Source organism: Manis javanica, chromosome 11 (genome assembly GCF_040802235.1).
Source record: "Manis javanica isolate MJ-LG chromosome 11, MJ_LKY, whole genome shotgun sequence".
Taxonomy (NCBI): domain Eukaryota; kingdom Metazoa; phylum Chordata; class Mammalia; order Pholidota; family Manidae; genus Manis; species Manis javanica.
The window spans coordinates 27194918-27211602 of NC_133166.1; the positions used below are offsets into that span (position 1 = coordinate 27194918).

The 16685-nt window shown below is 47.6% G+C and overlaps 1 protein-coding gene across 1 annotated transcript; it reads right to left on the minus strand.

Moving 5' to 3' along the window:
• Window positions 1-2837: 2837 nt before the first annotated feature.
• Window positions 2838-11397, minus strand: HPX (hemopexin). Its single transcript, XM_017677857.3, has 10 exons — window positions 11241-11397; window positions 11026-11090; window positions 10853-10924; window positions 10553-10674; window positions 8793-8946; window positions 7903-8115; window positions 7515-7646; window positions 3562-3692; window positions 3319-3481; window positions 2838-3181 (listed from the first exon to the last, which is right to left on the minus strand). Exons 1-10 carry the CDS (start codon window positions 11357-11359, stop codon window positions 2922-2924), a joined length of 1431 nt encoding a protein of 476 aa, XP_017533346.2. The 5' UTR covers window positions 11360-11397; the 3' UTR covers window positions 2838-2921.
• Between the last annotated feature and the right edge of the window lie 5288 nt (window positions 11398-16685).

Consider the following 16685-nt stretch of genomic DNA (forward strand, 5'->3'; position numbering starts at 1 on the left):
TTTTAATCTGCCTGCTTCTCTTCATCTTCTTTGCCAGCCAGTATTCAGGTCTCCATGATTTGCCATCTGGGCCACAACCAGCCTCTTCAGTGGCCTCCTCATATCCACTGTGGTTTCCTTTCACCCAGCACCCACTCTGCAAGTCAGAGTAGTCTTTCTAAAATGCACACCTCAGTATCTTACTTGTCTAAAGTCCTTCAGGTTTCCATTGCCCCATACATAGGCCAAATCCACATTTCCTAGCCTGATGTGAGCTGAGAAGCCCCTGCCTCCTCCTCCAGCCTCATCTCCCCCCAGCTCCTCATTCATCCCTTGAACTCAGCTAGCCCTGCTGAGCAGCTGTGATTCCCACCCCAGGCTATCTCTTCTGTCCTGACTTTCTTTGCTCAGTTGCCTCCTCTGCCTGTAATGCTCCCTGGTAGTGAATATATATTTGCTAAAAGAATTGCATACATTCTACTCATCTTTTAAAGTTCAGCTCAAGTGTTAGATCACACACGAAGCCTTTCTAGCCTCTTCTCCATCCCAGGTTTGCTGGCTCTACTCTTCTTTGCATATACACTCTCCCATCTTACTTTCTCTCTTTACTGCATTTATCTGATGCTTTGTGTGCCCTTCCCAACTGTGATAGGGTGGCAGATTCTTGAGGTCAGGGACTGCCTGATTCATCATGATACTCCATCATCTGACACACTTCTCTGCACATAGGAGGTGCTAAGGGAGTGGATGAAAGAAGCATGAGTTGGAGTTTTCCGGGTGCTCCCAGAAACAAGTTGGGGCTTCCCTGCAACAGAGCAGGTGGGAGAAGAGAACAAAACGGAGACAGCACTCCTCTTTCAATAGCGAGGAGAACGTTAACCTTGAGTACCAGAGTTGCTGGATACCTGTGTAGACACCTCTCGGCTCCCCAGCATGGTGCTGATTGCCCCAGATGTAGCACATAGACTGAATAAGGCCCAGACCTGATACTCTGGCCTTGTCCTCGCCCTTCAGACTGAAGGAGGGGCAGCCAGTACTATTAGGAGAATCATCCAGACACCATCAGGGATGGAGGGAAATGCTCAAGATACTCTTGGAAGTACACCCCAAGGGCCTCACCCCTAACCACTGTTCCCAGCCCCAGCCAACCCCAAGTTCTGGTAGACCCAGATTCATTTCCTGCCCCCCATCCTAGCCATGGAGGTGGTGAAGAGACCTTAGGCAGTTCTCCTGAACCATAGCAACCTGGTGCCTGTCAGAAGCCACTCTAGGGCCTGGCCCCCCAGTGCACAGCCCCATGTGGCAGTTGGAGCTTGTCAGTTATCTTGCCAATGGATTTCAGCCCCAGGCAAGGTCGCTATGGATTCAATGTGACCAAAGAAAATGACAGCAAAACGTTCTTGGGGTGAAAGGGTTATATGCAACTTTATTCTCAGGGTGGCAGGTCAGTCACTAAAATCCCATTCACTCAGAAAGAGTCTGCATGCAGCAAGCCAGGCTCTTCTCCTGGGCCCCTCTGTCCACACAGTCGTCCTCTAGGCCTCTCTGCACAGTCGTCCCACACAGCCATCCTCTGGGCCTCTGTCCTTGGCACTGCCACCACTCCAGCCTCTGCTCTGCTCTCCTGCAGCCTTGCAGCCCTGCCACCGAGTCGTGCCCAGAGCACTGGGCAGAGCTCTTTTTATAGAGTCACACTGTCCACAGGTGTGCAGTGGGCTAGTCAACCAGGGTCAGGTGAGAATCCTGGCCACAGGAACTCTCATTTTATCCACATCAGTCTACTATTCTACCCACCAAAGCCTCACAAAGCAAGGAGCCACCAGGTCAGGACGCATCAACCCTAAGCCAGATGAGGCTGTGAGTGTGGCTCTACTTCCAGGGCCCCTTCTAAATCCAAGGGCTGGGTTTGAGTCCATATTCATTGTCAGTGGGAGGTGGGTACTGTGGTACCCATTTTATGGATGAGGTCATTGAGGTTGCAATATGGAAGCTCAGAGTGAGGGCCCCCAGATACAGTCTGAGGCTGTTTTTTTGAGCCTGAAACAAACTTCCAACCTCAGCTGGAGAGGAGGTAGAAAGATAGAGGACGAAAGGGGTCTCACCTGAGACCCAGTTGCCTGTAACCCCATGCAAGTGGTTGAAAATTTGGAGCCTAAAGACTTGGTCAGTTTATAACCAAAAAATGACCAACCACCTCAATCTCCACCAAGATATTCACTGGCCAAGATGGTGTGGATACCCAGGGAACTGAAGGGTAGTCAGCAGGCCCCCCCAGGGGCTGTGTTCTACAAATGTGTTTCATGGTGCAAAGTCTCTGATTCATTCTCTCTCCCCTTTCCCCAGCTTGCCTTTGAAACACAGAGGTGATTCTCTCACCACCTTAACTTCATTCCACTTGTTATGCCTAGGTCATGGCAACCAAAACCTCATCTTCTGGTATGGTGCCTGATTACCTGGAAGCACAATCTGAGGGTCCCCGTGGCCTTCCATGGCAGCTCTGAGCCAGTCCACTTTACATGTGCACAGCTGCCCATCCTCCCATTTCCCTAATGCCTTGGGGCCAAGCTATAGTCAGGTATTAGCAGGCTAGGTCAGAATTCCTGCTCTGCCTCTTAGCTGCTGTGTGAACATGGAGGTTCCTTTTCTTATGTTTGGTCCTCTGTTTCCCTCAATGTGCAGATAGTCTGGAAGAAGGCAGTTGGTGATTTAAGAATCAGCTGTGTGGAGTTGAGGCTTGTCCCTCAGCTCTCCCCTCCCTTGCCTCCCAAAGCCTCATTTGAGCTGGTGAGCCTCAAACAAGATGTCACTATCTTCTCAATACAAAGAAAGAAGTGAGATCATTCCACAACCAGGGCCTCTCAGTTCAAGTGAGGAAGCACTCTGGCTTTATTTTAAGGAAAATTAAGAGAAGGGGCTGGGCCAGACTCCCTCCAGGAGCCCCCTCAGTGATGGCAGCCCAGGAGGCTGTCCACTTTTTGGGGCTCGGGAAGGGTCTTGGCTGCATTCAGTTTGTCCACATCACTGTAGCAGTACAGATTGGGGCCATGGATGAGGTACAAGCCGAGACCATTGACAGAGCATGAGTTGGGGCCGAGGGACTTGTCCACACACAGGGCTGCATCCACCTTCTCATGGGGCCAAGGGAGCTCCGTCCACGTGGCTTGAGATCCTAAATTCAGGTCCAGCCACCACAACTGCCGTCCTGGGAAGAAGGCACCAGATATAACATGCCTTCCACATCATGGAGATCCTGACCTAGGCCTTCTCATTCCCTGGTGGGGATCTATGTCATGGAGAAGTAACAAAACAAGCTGCTCCTTAGTCCCCGATGCCCCTCACCTGCCATGATGTAGAGCCGAGAAGACCCGGGACAAGTAAAGGCTGCATCCACAGTCTCAAGGCTGATCCCGTGAGGGTTTCCGAGTTCCTTCTCCAGCTGCTTTGGATAATTATCCACCAAAGTATAGCCTCCCTTTGTTAGGAATATATATACCTGAGTGCCCTGGAGGACAAAGGACATTAATCAGCATAGAGCTGGATATTCTCCCAGTCTCTACCTGAAGCCTCTTTTCTGAAACATACCTGGATCAGATAGAGTTTATCATCCCAGGAAAAGGCAGCATCCACTGTCGAAGGACCCTGAGGCCACTGATGTTCAATGAGCCAGCTATGCCACCCATCCCGGCTGGTGTCCAGACGCCAGTAGTGGGACCCTGTGGTGTATCAGAGGTACCTCTGGCACTGGCAGCAAAAGGCCAGGCAGAGAAGAGGCAAGTGACAGATGCAGGGATGAGTCCTGAGGTAGAAGAGAGAATGTATCCAGAGGCCAAGAGAGAAGAGGTCAGATAAGAGGGAGTAGAACAGGACTTGATCAGCAAATTGGGCACTGGGACCTGACTGGACCTGGAGTCAGAAGGGCAAGCATGGAGAACAGTAGCCAAGTTGTCAGGTAAGGCTAACACCATGGGGTTTGGTGGGGGCCCCTACGCAGCTCAGATGTCCGTGTGCAGAGATGCTGTAGACAATGAGACATCGAGGCCAGAAGTTAAGGGGGAATAACCCCAGTAAGCTCCCGCCAAGGGGTCTCACTCTGGCTGTCCTTGGAGGTGGCAGGGGAGTGAGGAAGCAGCAGGACCAGTGCCTTAATGTCCTTCTCCCATTTTCATAACAGCTTCTGAAAGGAATTGTCTAAGCTCCCATTTATCTTTCTTCCTCACCCACTTCACTCACATTTCTCTATTGCAATTGTTCTTTTCAAGGTCACCACTACCCTCTGCCTTGCCAGATCTCATAGTCAATTCTCTGTCTTCATCTTACTTACCTCTCAGCAGCATTTCACTGCTTACAACTCCCTTTTTAAATATCTTTTTTCGTATCTTGGCTCCTGACACCAAACCCTTCTAGTGTTCTCTTACCTTTCTGCCTACTCATATCCTCAGCCTGATTGTTAATATTGGAATCCTGTAGTTTGGGCCTCTTCTCTATCTACACTTGGTGATTTCACCTAGTCCAGGGCTTTAAACACCATCTACATGATAATGACTTTTGATCTGTTCTTCTCAGCTCTGAAGGAACTCTCCTTTGAGTGTCAGGTGCAAACTGAACAGCCTACCTGATGTGCCCATTTGGGGCCATAAGGCACCTGAAACCTAACATGTCCAAACTGATTTGTGTCCCTAACACACACACACACACACACACACACACACACACACACACACACACACACACACACACACACTGATATCTGCTCCTCCTTCCCTGGTCTTTCCTAGTCACCTGGTTCCACACACACACACACACACACACACACACACACACTGATATCTGCTCCTCCTTCCCTGGTCTTTCCTAGTCACCTGGTTCCACACACACACACACACACACATCTGCTCCTTCCCTAGTCTTTCCTAGTCACCTGGTTCCCAATCCAGAAAACCTAAATCATTCTTAAAACCTCTCTTTTCCCTTCCCCATTCTGACCAGTATCCAATCCATTGGTTAATGCTGTCAGCTTGACCTCTAATATATATCATGACTCCTCACCACCTCTGCTGCCATTATCCTAGTCCAGGCTGTTTTACCTCTAATCCAGACAACTGCAAGAACTACTAGCTGGATTTCCCACTTACATGATTGTATCTCTATGACATGCTCCACAAGAAGCCAGGATGATCTTTAAAAAAAAATGTCAGAAAATATCACGGCCCTGCTCAAGAACCCCTCCTGGCTTCCTTTCATAGTTGGAAGTCCTTAACAGGCCCATAAAATCTGGCCTCTGTCTCCCTCTTTTCAAGCCACTTACCTGCTCTTTCACTGTGCTCTAGCCACACTAGACTTCTTTCCTGATTTCTCAAAGTATTTTCTGTCCACCTTCCCTAAAGTGCTTGCTGTATGTGGCTAAACCTTTTTACCACTGAAATCTCAGCACAAAAATCATCTCTTTAGAGAAGAGGCCTCTCATTCTCACTTCTATCCCATTATCTTGTCTTATTTTCTCCACAGATTTTTTTTTTGGACATTGAACATTTTTAAATTTTATATTTAACAATTTCAACAACTTTTCAATCCATTTATACTATCTTCAAATGGTATTTGAGAATAGGAACTATTCTAATACCCACAACACTTTACAGCTATTAATATTACCTGCAAGTATTCTTTCTTTTCCTCTCTTTGTTCTCTCTCCCTCTAGCAGACTCTTTGAGGTCAAGTGCCTCATCTGCCATGCTGACTACTGTGTCCCAGTGCCTATCAATGCTCAATAGATATTTGTTGAATACACAGCTTGTATTCTCACCACAGTTACAAATTCTCTTTATAGCTGTTTACCGGGTATGTCCGGGTGACAACATATCCCCCTTTCCCTCCTGCTGAAAGTACCCGGCTCACCATCTCTATGTTGAGAATCAAAGCCACGCTGCTCTTTGTGTGGAGGAAATAAGGAATGGGTCCCCAGTCCATTAATAGCCAATGCATAGGCTGAGCAGCAACCACTTTAATGTGGTCTGAAATGAAAATGTGGGCTGGGCTGTCAGATTCCTTCTCCAGCAGTCGGGCTAGAAAGAAGAGAGCAACTGAGGCAGCTGAGGCTGAAAAATCATGAAAAGAGAGAATGTAGAGGACACGTGAAAGCCAAAGTTGTGAAAAAACAGAAAGGATGGATAAGAAGCTGAGGTAGAAAAAAAGAGAAAGATGAATCCGAGAGAGAGGACCAGTCCTGTGCTGAGCAGCTGGTTCACACTGGTATTTCCTCCAGCCACGGATGTGTGACATAGCAGTGTTCTCTCCCTGCCTGGATGCACTCTCATCACTACACAATATATCTGATACTTTCAATTTAGGAGTTCACTCAGCTTCCTTCTATTCATGACCATGTGACGTTGAGGTTTTGTGATCTCTTCATAGCTGGATATTCTCTGTACATCTCTGTGTGGTCCTTGTAGCCCTGTTTTCTCAGTCTCTCTCTCCATCTATCACCTATTGGTCTGTATCATCTGTATCTCACTTGCCCTGTGTGTCCTTTCGATGCGCTCATGTTCTCTCCATAGCTGCATGTTCTCCCAGTAGTTCTGTGTTCTTAGTGTAGTGTAGTGTATACTCTCAGGATATGGGTCTGTACTTTCACTACAGGTGTATGTTTCATACACAGGTGTATGTTTATTCCCCTGTTGTGGGAATGATATGTTCTCTTTGTGACTGTGTATTTCTCATTAGAGCCTGGTAGTCATATCTGATCAGATTTTTCCAGAGGTTGGGAGCAAAAAAGGATTTTCACTGTTCTGTGTTCACACCATGATTTTACATTTGTCTTTGATCACACACACATAGGCTGAGTGTAATGTTGTTGTTCGCCCCTCCCCTTGGAGCTGTTTTCAGGGGTGACCAACACTCATCACTGCCTGCCTGCCTAACCCCAGAGCATCCCTAAGCATCAGGAGAATGGCTTTTTATCAGCAGAAGACTTTTGCCAATTAATGTTTTTACTAATTAGTCAAGGTTCGGGAGAGGTGTCTCCACTGGTCACTCAGACGGGAAACCTCCTTGGACTGGTGGAGCTACCTCAAAAAGGCCTAAGAGACCCAACACTTCTTGTCTGGTTCTCATCCCCAGGTAATGCTGGGCCCAGAGTGCCTGGACATAGAATCAGATACCTGGAAAAAGATTGAGCTCCTGAGGATAAGTTCAGGATGAACCAGAGGATCTGGCAAGACATGCAAGAGCAGAGGGACTCTGAGGAATCACAGGGACCCAGAGAGGTCCAGAGAGGGCATGACCAGGGAGCAGATGGCACTGGGAAGCAGACAGGTGGATGAAGTTAGAGGCCTGGGCAATGAGAGATGAGATTTGACAATATGCATCAAAGAAGAAGATGGATGAAAAAGGGCATTCTAAGGATGCTAAGGATGGGGGCCAAGAGGACAAAATATGGGAAACAGTGATGAAAATGGAGGAAATGTATCAAAGATGAGAGACACAGTGAAGAGATGGGAGGTATGAAGGCCAGAGATGGAAAAGCTGGTGGCATCTCTCACCACTGAAGGCATAAATGGCACCATGATTGTCAGCCAACAGTGCAGACAAAACTAGTTCTGGGTTACAGCGCATATCCTCACGGCCATGGTGGGTCCCATTCCCACGGCTGGTCCCATTCCTGTGTCCATGGTCTGGGGGGAGAAATAAGCAAGGGGGAACACAGAGGTCAAAATAACGTCTAGAGTGGAAAAGATGGCTGGGGTTAATGCAAGTGTAGGCTTCCTCCATACAGGGACAACTGGGAAAAGCCAGGATGGAAATGGGACTAAGGGCAAGGACCACGGTGTTATACCACAGAGCTGAGGTGGGAACTGGGGCATATGGAGTCTGAAAACTCAGGGAAGGTAGACAAATTGCTGTGGGTCCTAAGACCTGGGGCTTTCTCACCTCTGCCAGGGCAGGGTATGAAGTAGTCTCGGACATCCAGAGGGTACTTTGGAAGCACGAGTCCCGTGATGGGGTCGAAGCGCAGGAATTGGTTACCCCGGAAGCAGTAGTAGCGGCTGAGCCATCGCATGGCAGAGGAGCAGTTCCCAACATTCGGCCAGGACCGCTCCTTTTTGGTTTTTGTAGCCAAGTCCCAGAACCACGTGTGGTTACCTTTGTCCAATCAATCAACAAGCATTCAATGAGGCCAGGCTATGCCCTCCCATATGCTTGCACTGGCTCCAGGATGGGCCAGGTGTGGTCTTGGTTACATGGAAGTCACAGTTTATCAGGGAAACAGTTGAGGAAAGTGACCATACAATAAAATTCAGCAGCAGAGTACACATGACCAGCTCAGTAATGGTGGCAGAGTCAGGAAAAACTTCCCAGAAAAGGTGATACTTAAACTAATATCTGAAGTTACAAGGCAGACAAGAGGGAAAGATGGAACTCCAGAGAGCAAATCTGAAGCATGAAGCAAACTGGGTGTATAGAGAACAGCATAGAATTCCTGGAGTTTCATACTCAAGGTAAGAGTGATGGGCATTGAGGCTGGAGGGCCAACATGGGCTTGGTCACAGAGAAACCTTGTATGTAAGACTAAGGAACATAGACTTGTCCTAATGGTCATGGGGACCAATGAGGAACTTCTGGCAGGATTACACCCAGTTACCTTCTCCAGGATAACTTCTTCTCTTTCTCTTACTTGACCTCTAGACCATACTGTCTTTGCTATTTGTTTCCTTTCTGGGGAAGCCATGTAGTGGGTCCACCACTACCATCCTTACCAATACCTCCATCACCACCATCTTACCACTACTCCAGACTCTCTTATTGCAGCCCAGACTGACCTTGGAAGAAGAGGATGCCCTCATCTTGGCATTCTCCACGGTGACATTCCACAGCTGCATCCAGTGGGGATGGGATTCCAGGAAACTCATCTTGGAGCAACTTTGGATATTCTTTCTCCTTCTTCTCAGAAGAGTGGAACCAGATTTTGTCCCCCTGCATATAAAAACACTCCGTTTTTAACAATGCACCCCACATATTGCCAATCTGCATTCACATGCAACATCTTTGACCTATTGCACTTATTCATTATCCTCTTGCAGCCCCACACACTCTTAACCTGCTTGTGGACAACTGCTGTGCCCTTGCACAAATGCATACCCTCAACTGGACTCTGCAAAACCCATCTCTATTACTATAACACACACACATCTGGTTATATACAACCATATACAACCATGCTTCCACAGCACACTTATCTGCAACACCATTAGTCTTGGCAAACACATCCACAAACAGTCATCTTGCAATCATCCAGCCATTCATACATTCCTTTGTTCATTTATCTGTTTATTCATTCATTTATTCAAGATACAGTTTCTGAATGGCTACTATACATTAGATACTGTAAGAGGCACTGGGGATAAAGAGATGACAAGATGCCTCTGCGGCCAAGGAGTTCACTGTACAAAAGCAGAAAAGACCCTACAATCCTAGCCATGCAACCCCCAAGGTGTAAGCATATGCAGGGAACTGGGAATATAGGGGGAGTCCTAAGTCTACCTAGAGAATTCCTGGAAGGCTTCACAGAGGAGGGAACATTTGGACCAAGAGTGAAAAGAGCAGAAATTTTCCAGAAGGACAAGTGTGTAAATAGTGTTATCAGTAGAGGAAGCAGCATGTACAGAATATGCTCAGAGAACTAAATGTTCTGGTGCACAGCGAATGTGGCAGGGAGGAGATAAACCTGAAAAGACCACCAAGGGCCAGATCTTGAGACCCACGTGCACCTGGCTTGCAGGAGCTGGCATGTGGTGGTGCTGTTTACTGAAATATTGAACACAGGAGGAGGGGTGGATTTGTATGAAACAGACTAAGTTCAGTTTGGGGGATGCTGAATTTGAGGTGCCCACAGAACATCTCATCAAAGTTGTCTGCCAGGAAATTGCAAAGAGATGTCTGGAGCTCCTGGGAGAAATACAGGTCTGGTGTCCATAGCGTATCTGAGCCATGGCAGCAGTTGAGATCACCCAGGGAGAGTGTATGGAAGGTCTGGGATGGATCCTGGAGGAATATGTGGGGACTGGCTGAAGATGAGAGGCCTGAGAAGAGCAGAAAAAGAGGTAGGAGGGAAGACAAAGCTGGCAGTGAGGGCCACCCCAACCACATGGCACCTTCGTGTAAGTTCTGAGAGCGTAAGCAGGCACTCTGAGGCCAGGGGAGGGCCTGGGTGGGCACAAGTAGGTTGGGTTTCATCCTCCACTTATCCCCTTGGCCAGATGCCGTGGTGTAGTGAGCAACCTGGCTAGCATATGGAGAGGACCTGACGCAGAGTCATGGAAGCCAAGGGAAGAAATGCCGACAGTGTGAGGAGGAGCAGAGATCTGGATGAAGGATAGGGCTGAAGAACAGCCACTGGATGCCTTGCCTGCCAGGACCCCATGCACCCACATCCCCTCAGCTGAGACTTTTTTAGGAAAGGAAGACACAGGGGTAGGAAACCTGGAATCGGTTGGCAAGGGCTCCACGCCAGGGCCACTTGCAAGGGAGGGTCTCGGTTTTAGCCCTTCCTGACCAAGTCCTGACCTTGGCCCAGGAGTACCTTGATAAGGAAGACACTGTCGCGACTGAGGCGGAACGCAGCATCCACAGGGCTGGGGACATTCGTCCACCTCTCTGAGATCAACTCCCGGCTCCATCGGTGACTCTTCCACACAAACTCCCCTGAAAAATGCAGTTATTAAAAGGCTGAGCATGAACTTTTGGCCTACTGGGGTACTTAAAAAGAAGCTGTAGGTGATACACTCAGACATTCCTTAAGATCTCCCACAGATGGATAAATATCCTCAGTGAATGGAACTAAGTCTGGGGTCCCAAATGCCCCAACTCCAGCCCCTCCTACCTTTAAAAAACAGCATGGCCCCATGTTCATCCAGGGTGGTAGCATCAAAGCTCCAGCCATCCGAGCAGAGTTCTGGGGTGGAAGGGGGAGATGACAAGTAAAAGACCAGTCAGATAATACGGTGCAGAGACACAGACAGACAGACAGACAGACTCAGGGAATCGGGGCCTCACCAGTCAAGTCTGGGACCAGCTTGGTCCTACTCCCGCCTTCAGTTCTGTTTCCAGAGTCACTAGCCCTAGAGAGAAGACAGACGGATGTCTGGATTCCTTGGGCCCAATCCCTGTCCCTTAGCTCCAGATCCAAAGCTGGCGCCAGGGCTAAGAAGTGGCCCTAGACCACTCTAGCCAGGTCCCAGTCCTCCTTTCCCAGCCCTAGCTTGACTCACGGAGCAAGAGGGTAGGCGATAGCCAGGGAGCAGCACAGGCCCAACCATCCCAGGGCAACCAGTGCTTCCAGTGCCCGAGCCATGCTGAGCTGGATGAGCCACAAGACAGCTCTGGGCATAGGCCGAACTCCCTATATAGAGATGACAGAACACCCCCCTTCTCCAAGCCTGCTAAGAATTGGGACTATGCCAATATTGACTGATTACATCAGTGTAAATAAGGTCAGGGTCTGGACGGAAATCTGAGTCCAAGTCTAACTCTTCCGGGCAAGCGGCCCATCCCCCTTCAGTGGCTTCTGAGCAGTCACTAGCTCATGCCATTGATGTCCAGCTGTGACTCTCTTCACCTTGATGATGGGTCTGGGCGCCCATAAGGTCAGGCAAGGGCGTAGATTGAGGATCACCTTTCTGTGGTTAGATTTACTTCTACAATGAGGGAGGAAAGAAGAGGAAACTAACATTTCTGTGAACTAAATGTCAAGCCCTGTTCTAAAGACAGCTAAAGACACTGATACTTACATATACTTAGTAACTATACATACATACAAACATGCTTAGAAATTCTCAGAGAACAGTTTCCAAGCTCCATCAAGGGCCTTTCTGGGACATTCCCAAGCCTCTTCTGATTTGCCCTGATGGGTCAATAATATTTCACTGTTGCAAAATGTCCAATTCCTACCCCCAGCCTAACCCCCTGGCAAAGAGCTTTGCAAAAATCCCCTGGAGTGAAGGGCTGACAAGCATGGGCAGGAAGAGGTGTCTCTATCCCAGAGACCACTACTGAGTAGTTTGTCTTTCTTGGTAGTATCACTTTAAAGGTAATGTGCTTTATTTACCCATTATAGAATAAATAGAACTGTAACTGGGTTTCACAATATTTACAGGTGATTCTTGCTTAAACGCTATCTTTTCAGTGAAGCCTTTTTTGACCACCTCATCTAGCCATTTCAGGTACTTGCTTGTTTCTTGTATATCCCTTATTAAAACTGGAAATTATTTCTCCTATTTATTTATTGTTTTTTCTTTGTTCTCTTCTGCCTTCTTGTTTACCATTATATTCACTCCACCTAAAATAGTTGCTACCATATAATAGGTGCTCAATAAATATTTGTCGAATGAAAGAAAAGGATTTCAGTACTGAGTAGTTGTAACCAAATTTCTGACAATTTCTTCCTTTTGAGGGAAGGGAAATATCAGGAATTGAGGGTGTGTCATGATGGGGGGCATATTGTGATGGGGCAATCCTTGATCCCCTTATCACTGCCTTCATCTTATGGTCTTGTTCCTCTCTCAGTGTCCCATCCCACATCCCTCTCCTCTAGCCCTGGGACCTCACCCGCTATGTCTAGCACTTGCTGTCTTCAGTATTCACTGCAGCCACTCCCAAAGCCTGCCCATTTCTATCTGAGACTTGGCTGTGGAGTCAGAAGACAAGCATGGACAGTCAGCTATAGCACCAGGCTGAGGTTCCAGGCCCCCTGTTCTCTAGCCAGGCTGAGAGGGTCCTAATCCCTCTCAGATGGCTCTATGCCCCTGACATCCCCCATATAACCTTAGCAAAAGTCTCAGATCCCTTTTCTACTTTGCAAAGCTTCCTCCCAACAGGAAAACAAAGAGTTCTGGGGCTTCTGGGACAACACGTCACTGGGCCTCTGCCATCAGGCTCAAGGTCCTCTCCTGACTTGGGCAAAGCTGGGCTCCCCAAGCCCTTGTCAGCACGGGCAATGCCACAACCCTTACGGCAGATGCCTGCCACCCACCTTCTCCCCACCTAGGCTATCCCTGGCTGGACCTGCTCTTCGCAACCCCAGCTGCTGGGCACTGGGAGCTGCTGCTCCCAGACCACCCCCCACGTTTTCTTTTCCCATCAGTTAAATCCTTATATAACCTTCCTGGAACTCTCCCTCCTGAGTGACCTTTCAGAAGCAGCCCCCTTACTCCAGAGGTGTGTCTGTGTACCCCACAGATTGCCCTGAGCCTGTCTGGAAGATGAAAGCTTTCACACTGAGTCATGATCACCTCCCATAATGAGGGTCTTCAAGGGTCATATTATCAAGGTCCTGCATGGGCCTGTAGTCCAGGGGAGCAGCCTGGATGCCTGACAGGACCCTTCAAAGAGAGACAGCACAGGCACTGGCTGATGGCTTTGCAGCTTGGCCTCTTCTTCCCCTCACAACTCTGGACCCTTCTTGGCACCCTGGATGTAGTGCAGAAGAGTGATCTGTGGAGCTTTCTCACTGTTTTCTAATTCACTTGTCGACCCTAAGGAGGTTTAGATACCATTGCGGGAGCCTTCCTCTTCCCTCTCCTCCCTCTTGTCCCTCCTTCCTGGGAATAGGCCAGCGGCGTCTTGCATGGCAGGCAGCTAGAGTTGAAGCTCAAGTTCTGAGCAAGAGCCGAGAGGCAGAGGACTGCATCCATTTGGGACCCCAGGTTGTGGATATGTTTGTTGGCCATCCTGGTGCTGGCCACAGGGCACAAGGCAACTCTTTTCAGGGGACCCAAGATAGGACTGGTCATGCTTCTCTTCTCACTTGAGACAGCCATTTCTGCTGGTCCTGAGTCCTTCCCAGCCCTTTGGTGGGCTGAGGAGAAAGCGCTGGTCCATACTTGGGCCTGCGCGCCCCCTGGAGACCACAGGAATCAGTGCACTGCACTCCCACCTGTCAACAGAGGCCAGAGTCATTTTTCCTCCCTGCACAGCTGGCTCTCCACAGCCTTTCTCTGTCGCTCCTCTCAGCAGTGGGCCTTAGTTTGCATCCCCTTACTCAGCAAACCTCTGCTGCCCAGAGCTGGTTTGGGGAACTCAGCCTCTTGCTTGAATTCCTGGGGAATTCAAGCCCAGAATTCAAGCCCAGAAAAGCCAACTATTTTCTTTTGCTTATGTTCTTCTCCATCCTCCAAACCATCAGATTTCTAGCTTCCCCAAAGAGAGTTGCAACGTGGGCTTGCAAATGCCTTCATGGACAGAGCTTCCCCTGGCACTGCCAGGACCATGACTGGGCTAGATGCTGACCTGGTCTCTTGGAATGGCTATGTCCAGCCTGCCCCGCCACTGATGGGAGTTTTCTGATCTCAGTCATTTCTCCTGGGGTCCACAGTGCTGGGTGTGCTATGCCTCTTGCCTGTGGCTGTGCCCTCCAAGGAGCAGAAACTGAATTCTCTCTCTCTCTGCCTAAAAAGGCTTGCAATAAAGCTCCAGGCATAAAAAAGAGCTTGCTGCTCCCAACTGACTCCTCTAACAGGCACATTTTCTCTTGCTTCGTCTACAAGGGGTCTTACTGCATATCTGTTCTTTCTTCTGTATGAATAAATGGTTACAATAATAATTTGCTCATATCTATGTGCCTGGCAGTGTTCCTATCACTTGATATGGATTATTTCATTAAACCATGTATATGATACCATTTTACAAGTGAGAAAACTGGTATTAGGTGTCTAAGCCAAATTCCATTGTTTGCAAACAGAGGAATGATTGAGCTCTGGCTGCTCAGGGTGTGCCCCTTACCCTATCAAGGGGTGTGCTGGTACATGCTTAACAGCCAGCTCTGCAGAGGGGAAAAGCCCTGATTTGTAGCATTTGTTCATTTCTGCATTATAAATGCTCTGTCATGACCAGTTTCAAGCTACCAACAAGACATCATCAAAGTGGAGTTGGGAAGAAATGCCCAGTAACCTACTACTTGCTATATAGTATTTCTACCATGCAGATATGATAGCTGTAAATAACCTCAAGAACACAGGTAACAGTAAAATGCAATAAAATAATTAGGAAGTGATGAGTTTCTAGTGTCTAGTACCTTTGATTCTAATAAAAGGTATTTAATTTTAAGTTTGCATAATTTAACTTTTAATAATGACTGTGTTTCAACAACCAGCCATCAAAATTCCTGAAAATTTGACAATGAGCTCTTGTGAGCCACTATGAACCCCACTCCAGCTCCAGCACCCCACTGTCCACTACACTGTCTTAATGGACAGGACAAGGATTTTATCTGCCTTATTCCCTGCTATAACTTTAGCACTTAGAGCAGTCCCTGAAACACTATATGTGCTTAATAAATATTGAATCCAGTTGTTCCTACTTCCAAATGAGACCTAAAACCTGTTCACTCCTCTCTGCCTCCCTCACAGTGCAAATACCATCATTTCTTTTCTGACCAACAAAATAGCCCCTCCTTCTCTGCTTCTCTACAATATAGTCTATGTAGCAACCAGAGTAATCTTCAAAAGTGTATCTGAGACCACCTTAGGCTCCTGCTTAAGTTTTTTTTCTTGAAGAGAAAAATCAGTTTTAATTTTAACCAAAGAACAACACTACATTTAACTTCTTCCAGCCTTTTTCTATTCCTACCTCACCCTTTTTAAAATGAAGATATGATTTTATGAAACTTTTTTTCCTTAGCAGTCTCTCTCAGACATCAGCATTTTTGAAGGATGCATATAATTGCATTATATGTTTAAGCAAAACTTTATATAAGCACTCTCTGCTAATGGACATTCCTGGGATTTTTTTTTTCTCTTATAAATAAAGTTGTAATGAACATTGGTGCACACACCCCTTTGTGCCTTTGCCCAATTATTTTCTTAGAAAAGATTCCTAGCACTAGAAAATTATAGGTGGTTTTAAAGTATCCATGGTCTTCAAGAGGAGGTTAGAGATGTTGAATTTTCTTCTACTTTTCATTCTTGTTTCTCCCTACCTAGCAGAATCACTGTCCAGCTCCAGTTCATCCCATAAGGCATCCTTTCATCCCTATCACTTAAACTTTTCCATGGTTTACTATTATATTTCAAATCGATCCAAATTCTGTACTTAAGTTACAAGACCCAACTTGGGCCTGACTCTCTAAACTTGTTCCTTTCTTCTCCCTCCTCCCTCCTTCCTCTCCCATCAGCCTGGCCTTCTTTCAAGCCCTCCAACACATCAAGATCTTGACCCCTCAGGAATTTTGTACCTGCTTTTCCTTTGTCTGGAAATCTCTACCTTCTCTTCTTAGCACAGCTGGTTCCCTACCCCTACCCCTAAACCTGCAGGCTGCTGCTCGAGGAAGCCCTCCTTGCCCACCCCATTTAACTCTTTTATTTACTGCATTCTATTTGTTTCTGTCTCAGCTTTAACACAAACTATAATTACACATTTAGTTCCTTGTGCATACTTATTTTCCTTCTTCCCCCAGCAAACCCAAAATTCCGTAAGAACAAAGAACATTTGACTGTATTCCCAGAGCTCACCACTCTGTCTGACCAATAGTAAGTGAACGTAAGTACTTGTTGAATGAATAGATGACCCTGCAGGCCACATATGACCATAGGGCTGCTCTGATCACCAGAAACACCCCTATGTAAGCTGTGTGAGTCCTTGCAGGAAAATGACTTTCTGTCCTGCCCCAGCAGGGGCTCTGCAATCCCCAAGTTTGTAAAGATCATTTAAGACATGCCAAC

Bases quoted from the DNA above. Each gene is read 5' to 3' on its own strand.
- HPX (XM_017677857.3), bottom strand. From the start codon at position 11,359: ATGCCCAGAGCTGTCTTGTGGCTCATCCAGCTCAGCATGGCTCGGGCA. The intron at 8,947-10,552 runs GTACTCCTGGGC...TTTTATATGCAG, and splicing joins ACAGTGTCTTCCTTATCAAG to GGGGACAAAATCTGGTTCCA. The intron at 7,647-7,902 runs GTGAGAAAGCCC...TTCTCCCCCCAG, and splicing joins CATACCCTGCCCTGGCAGAG to ACCATGGACACAGGAATGGG.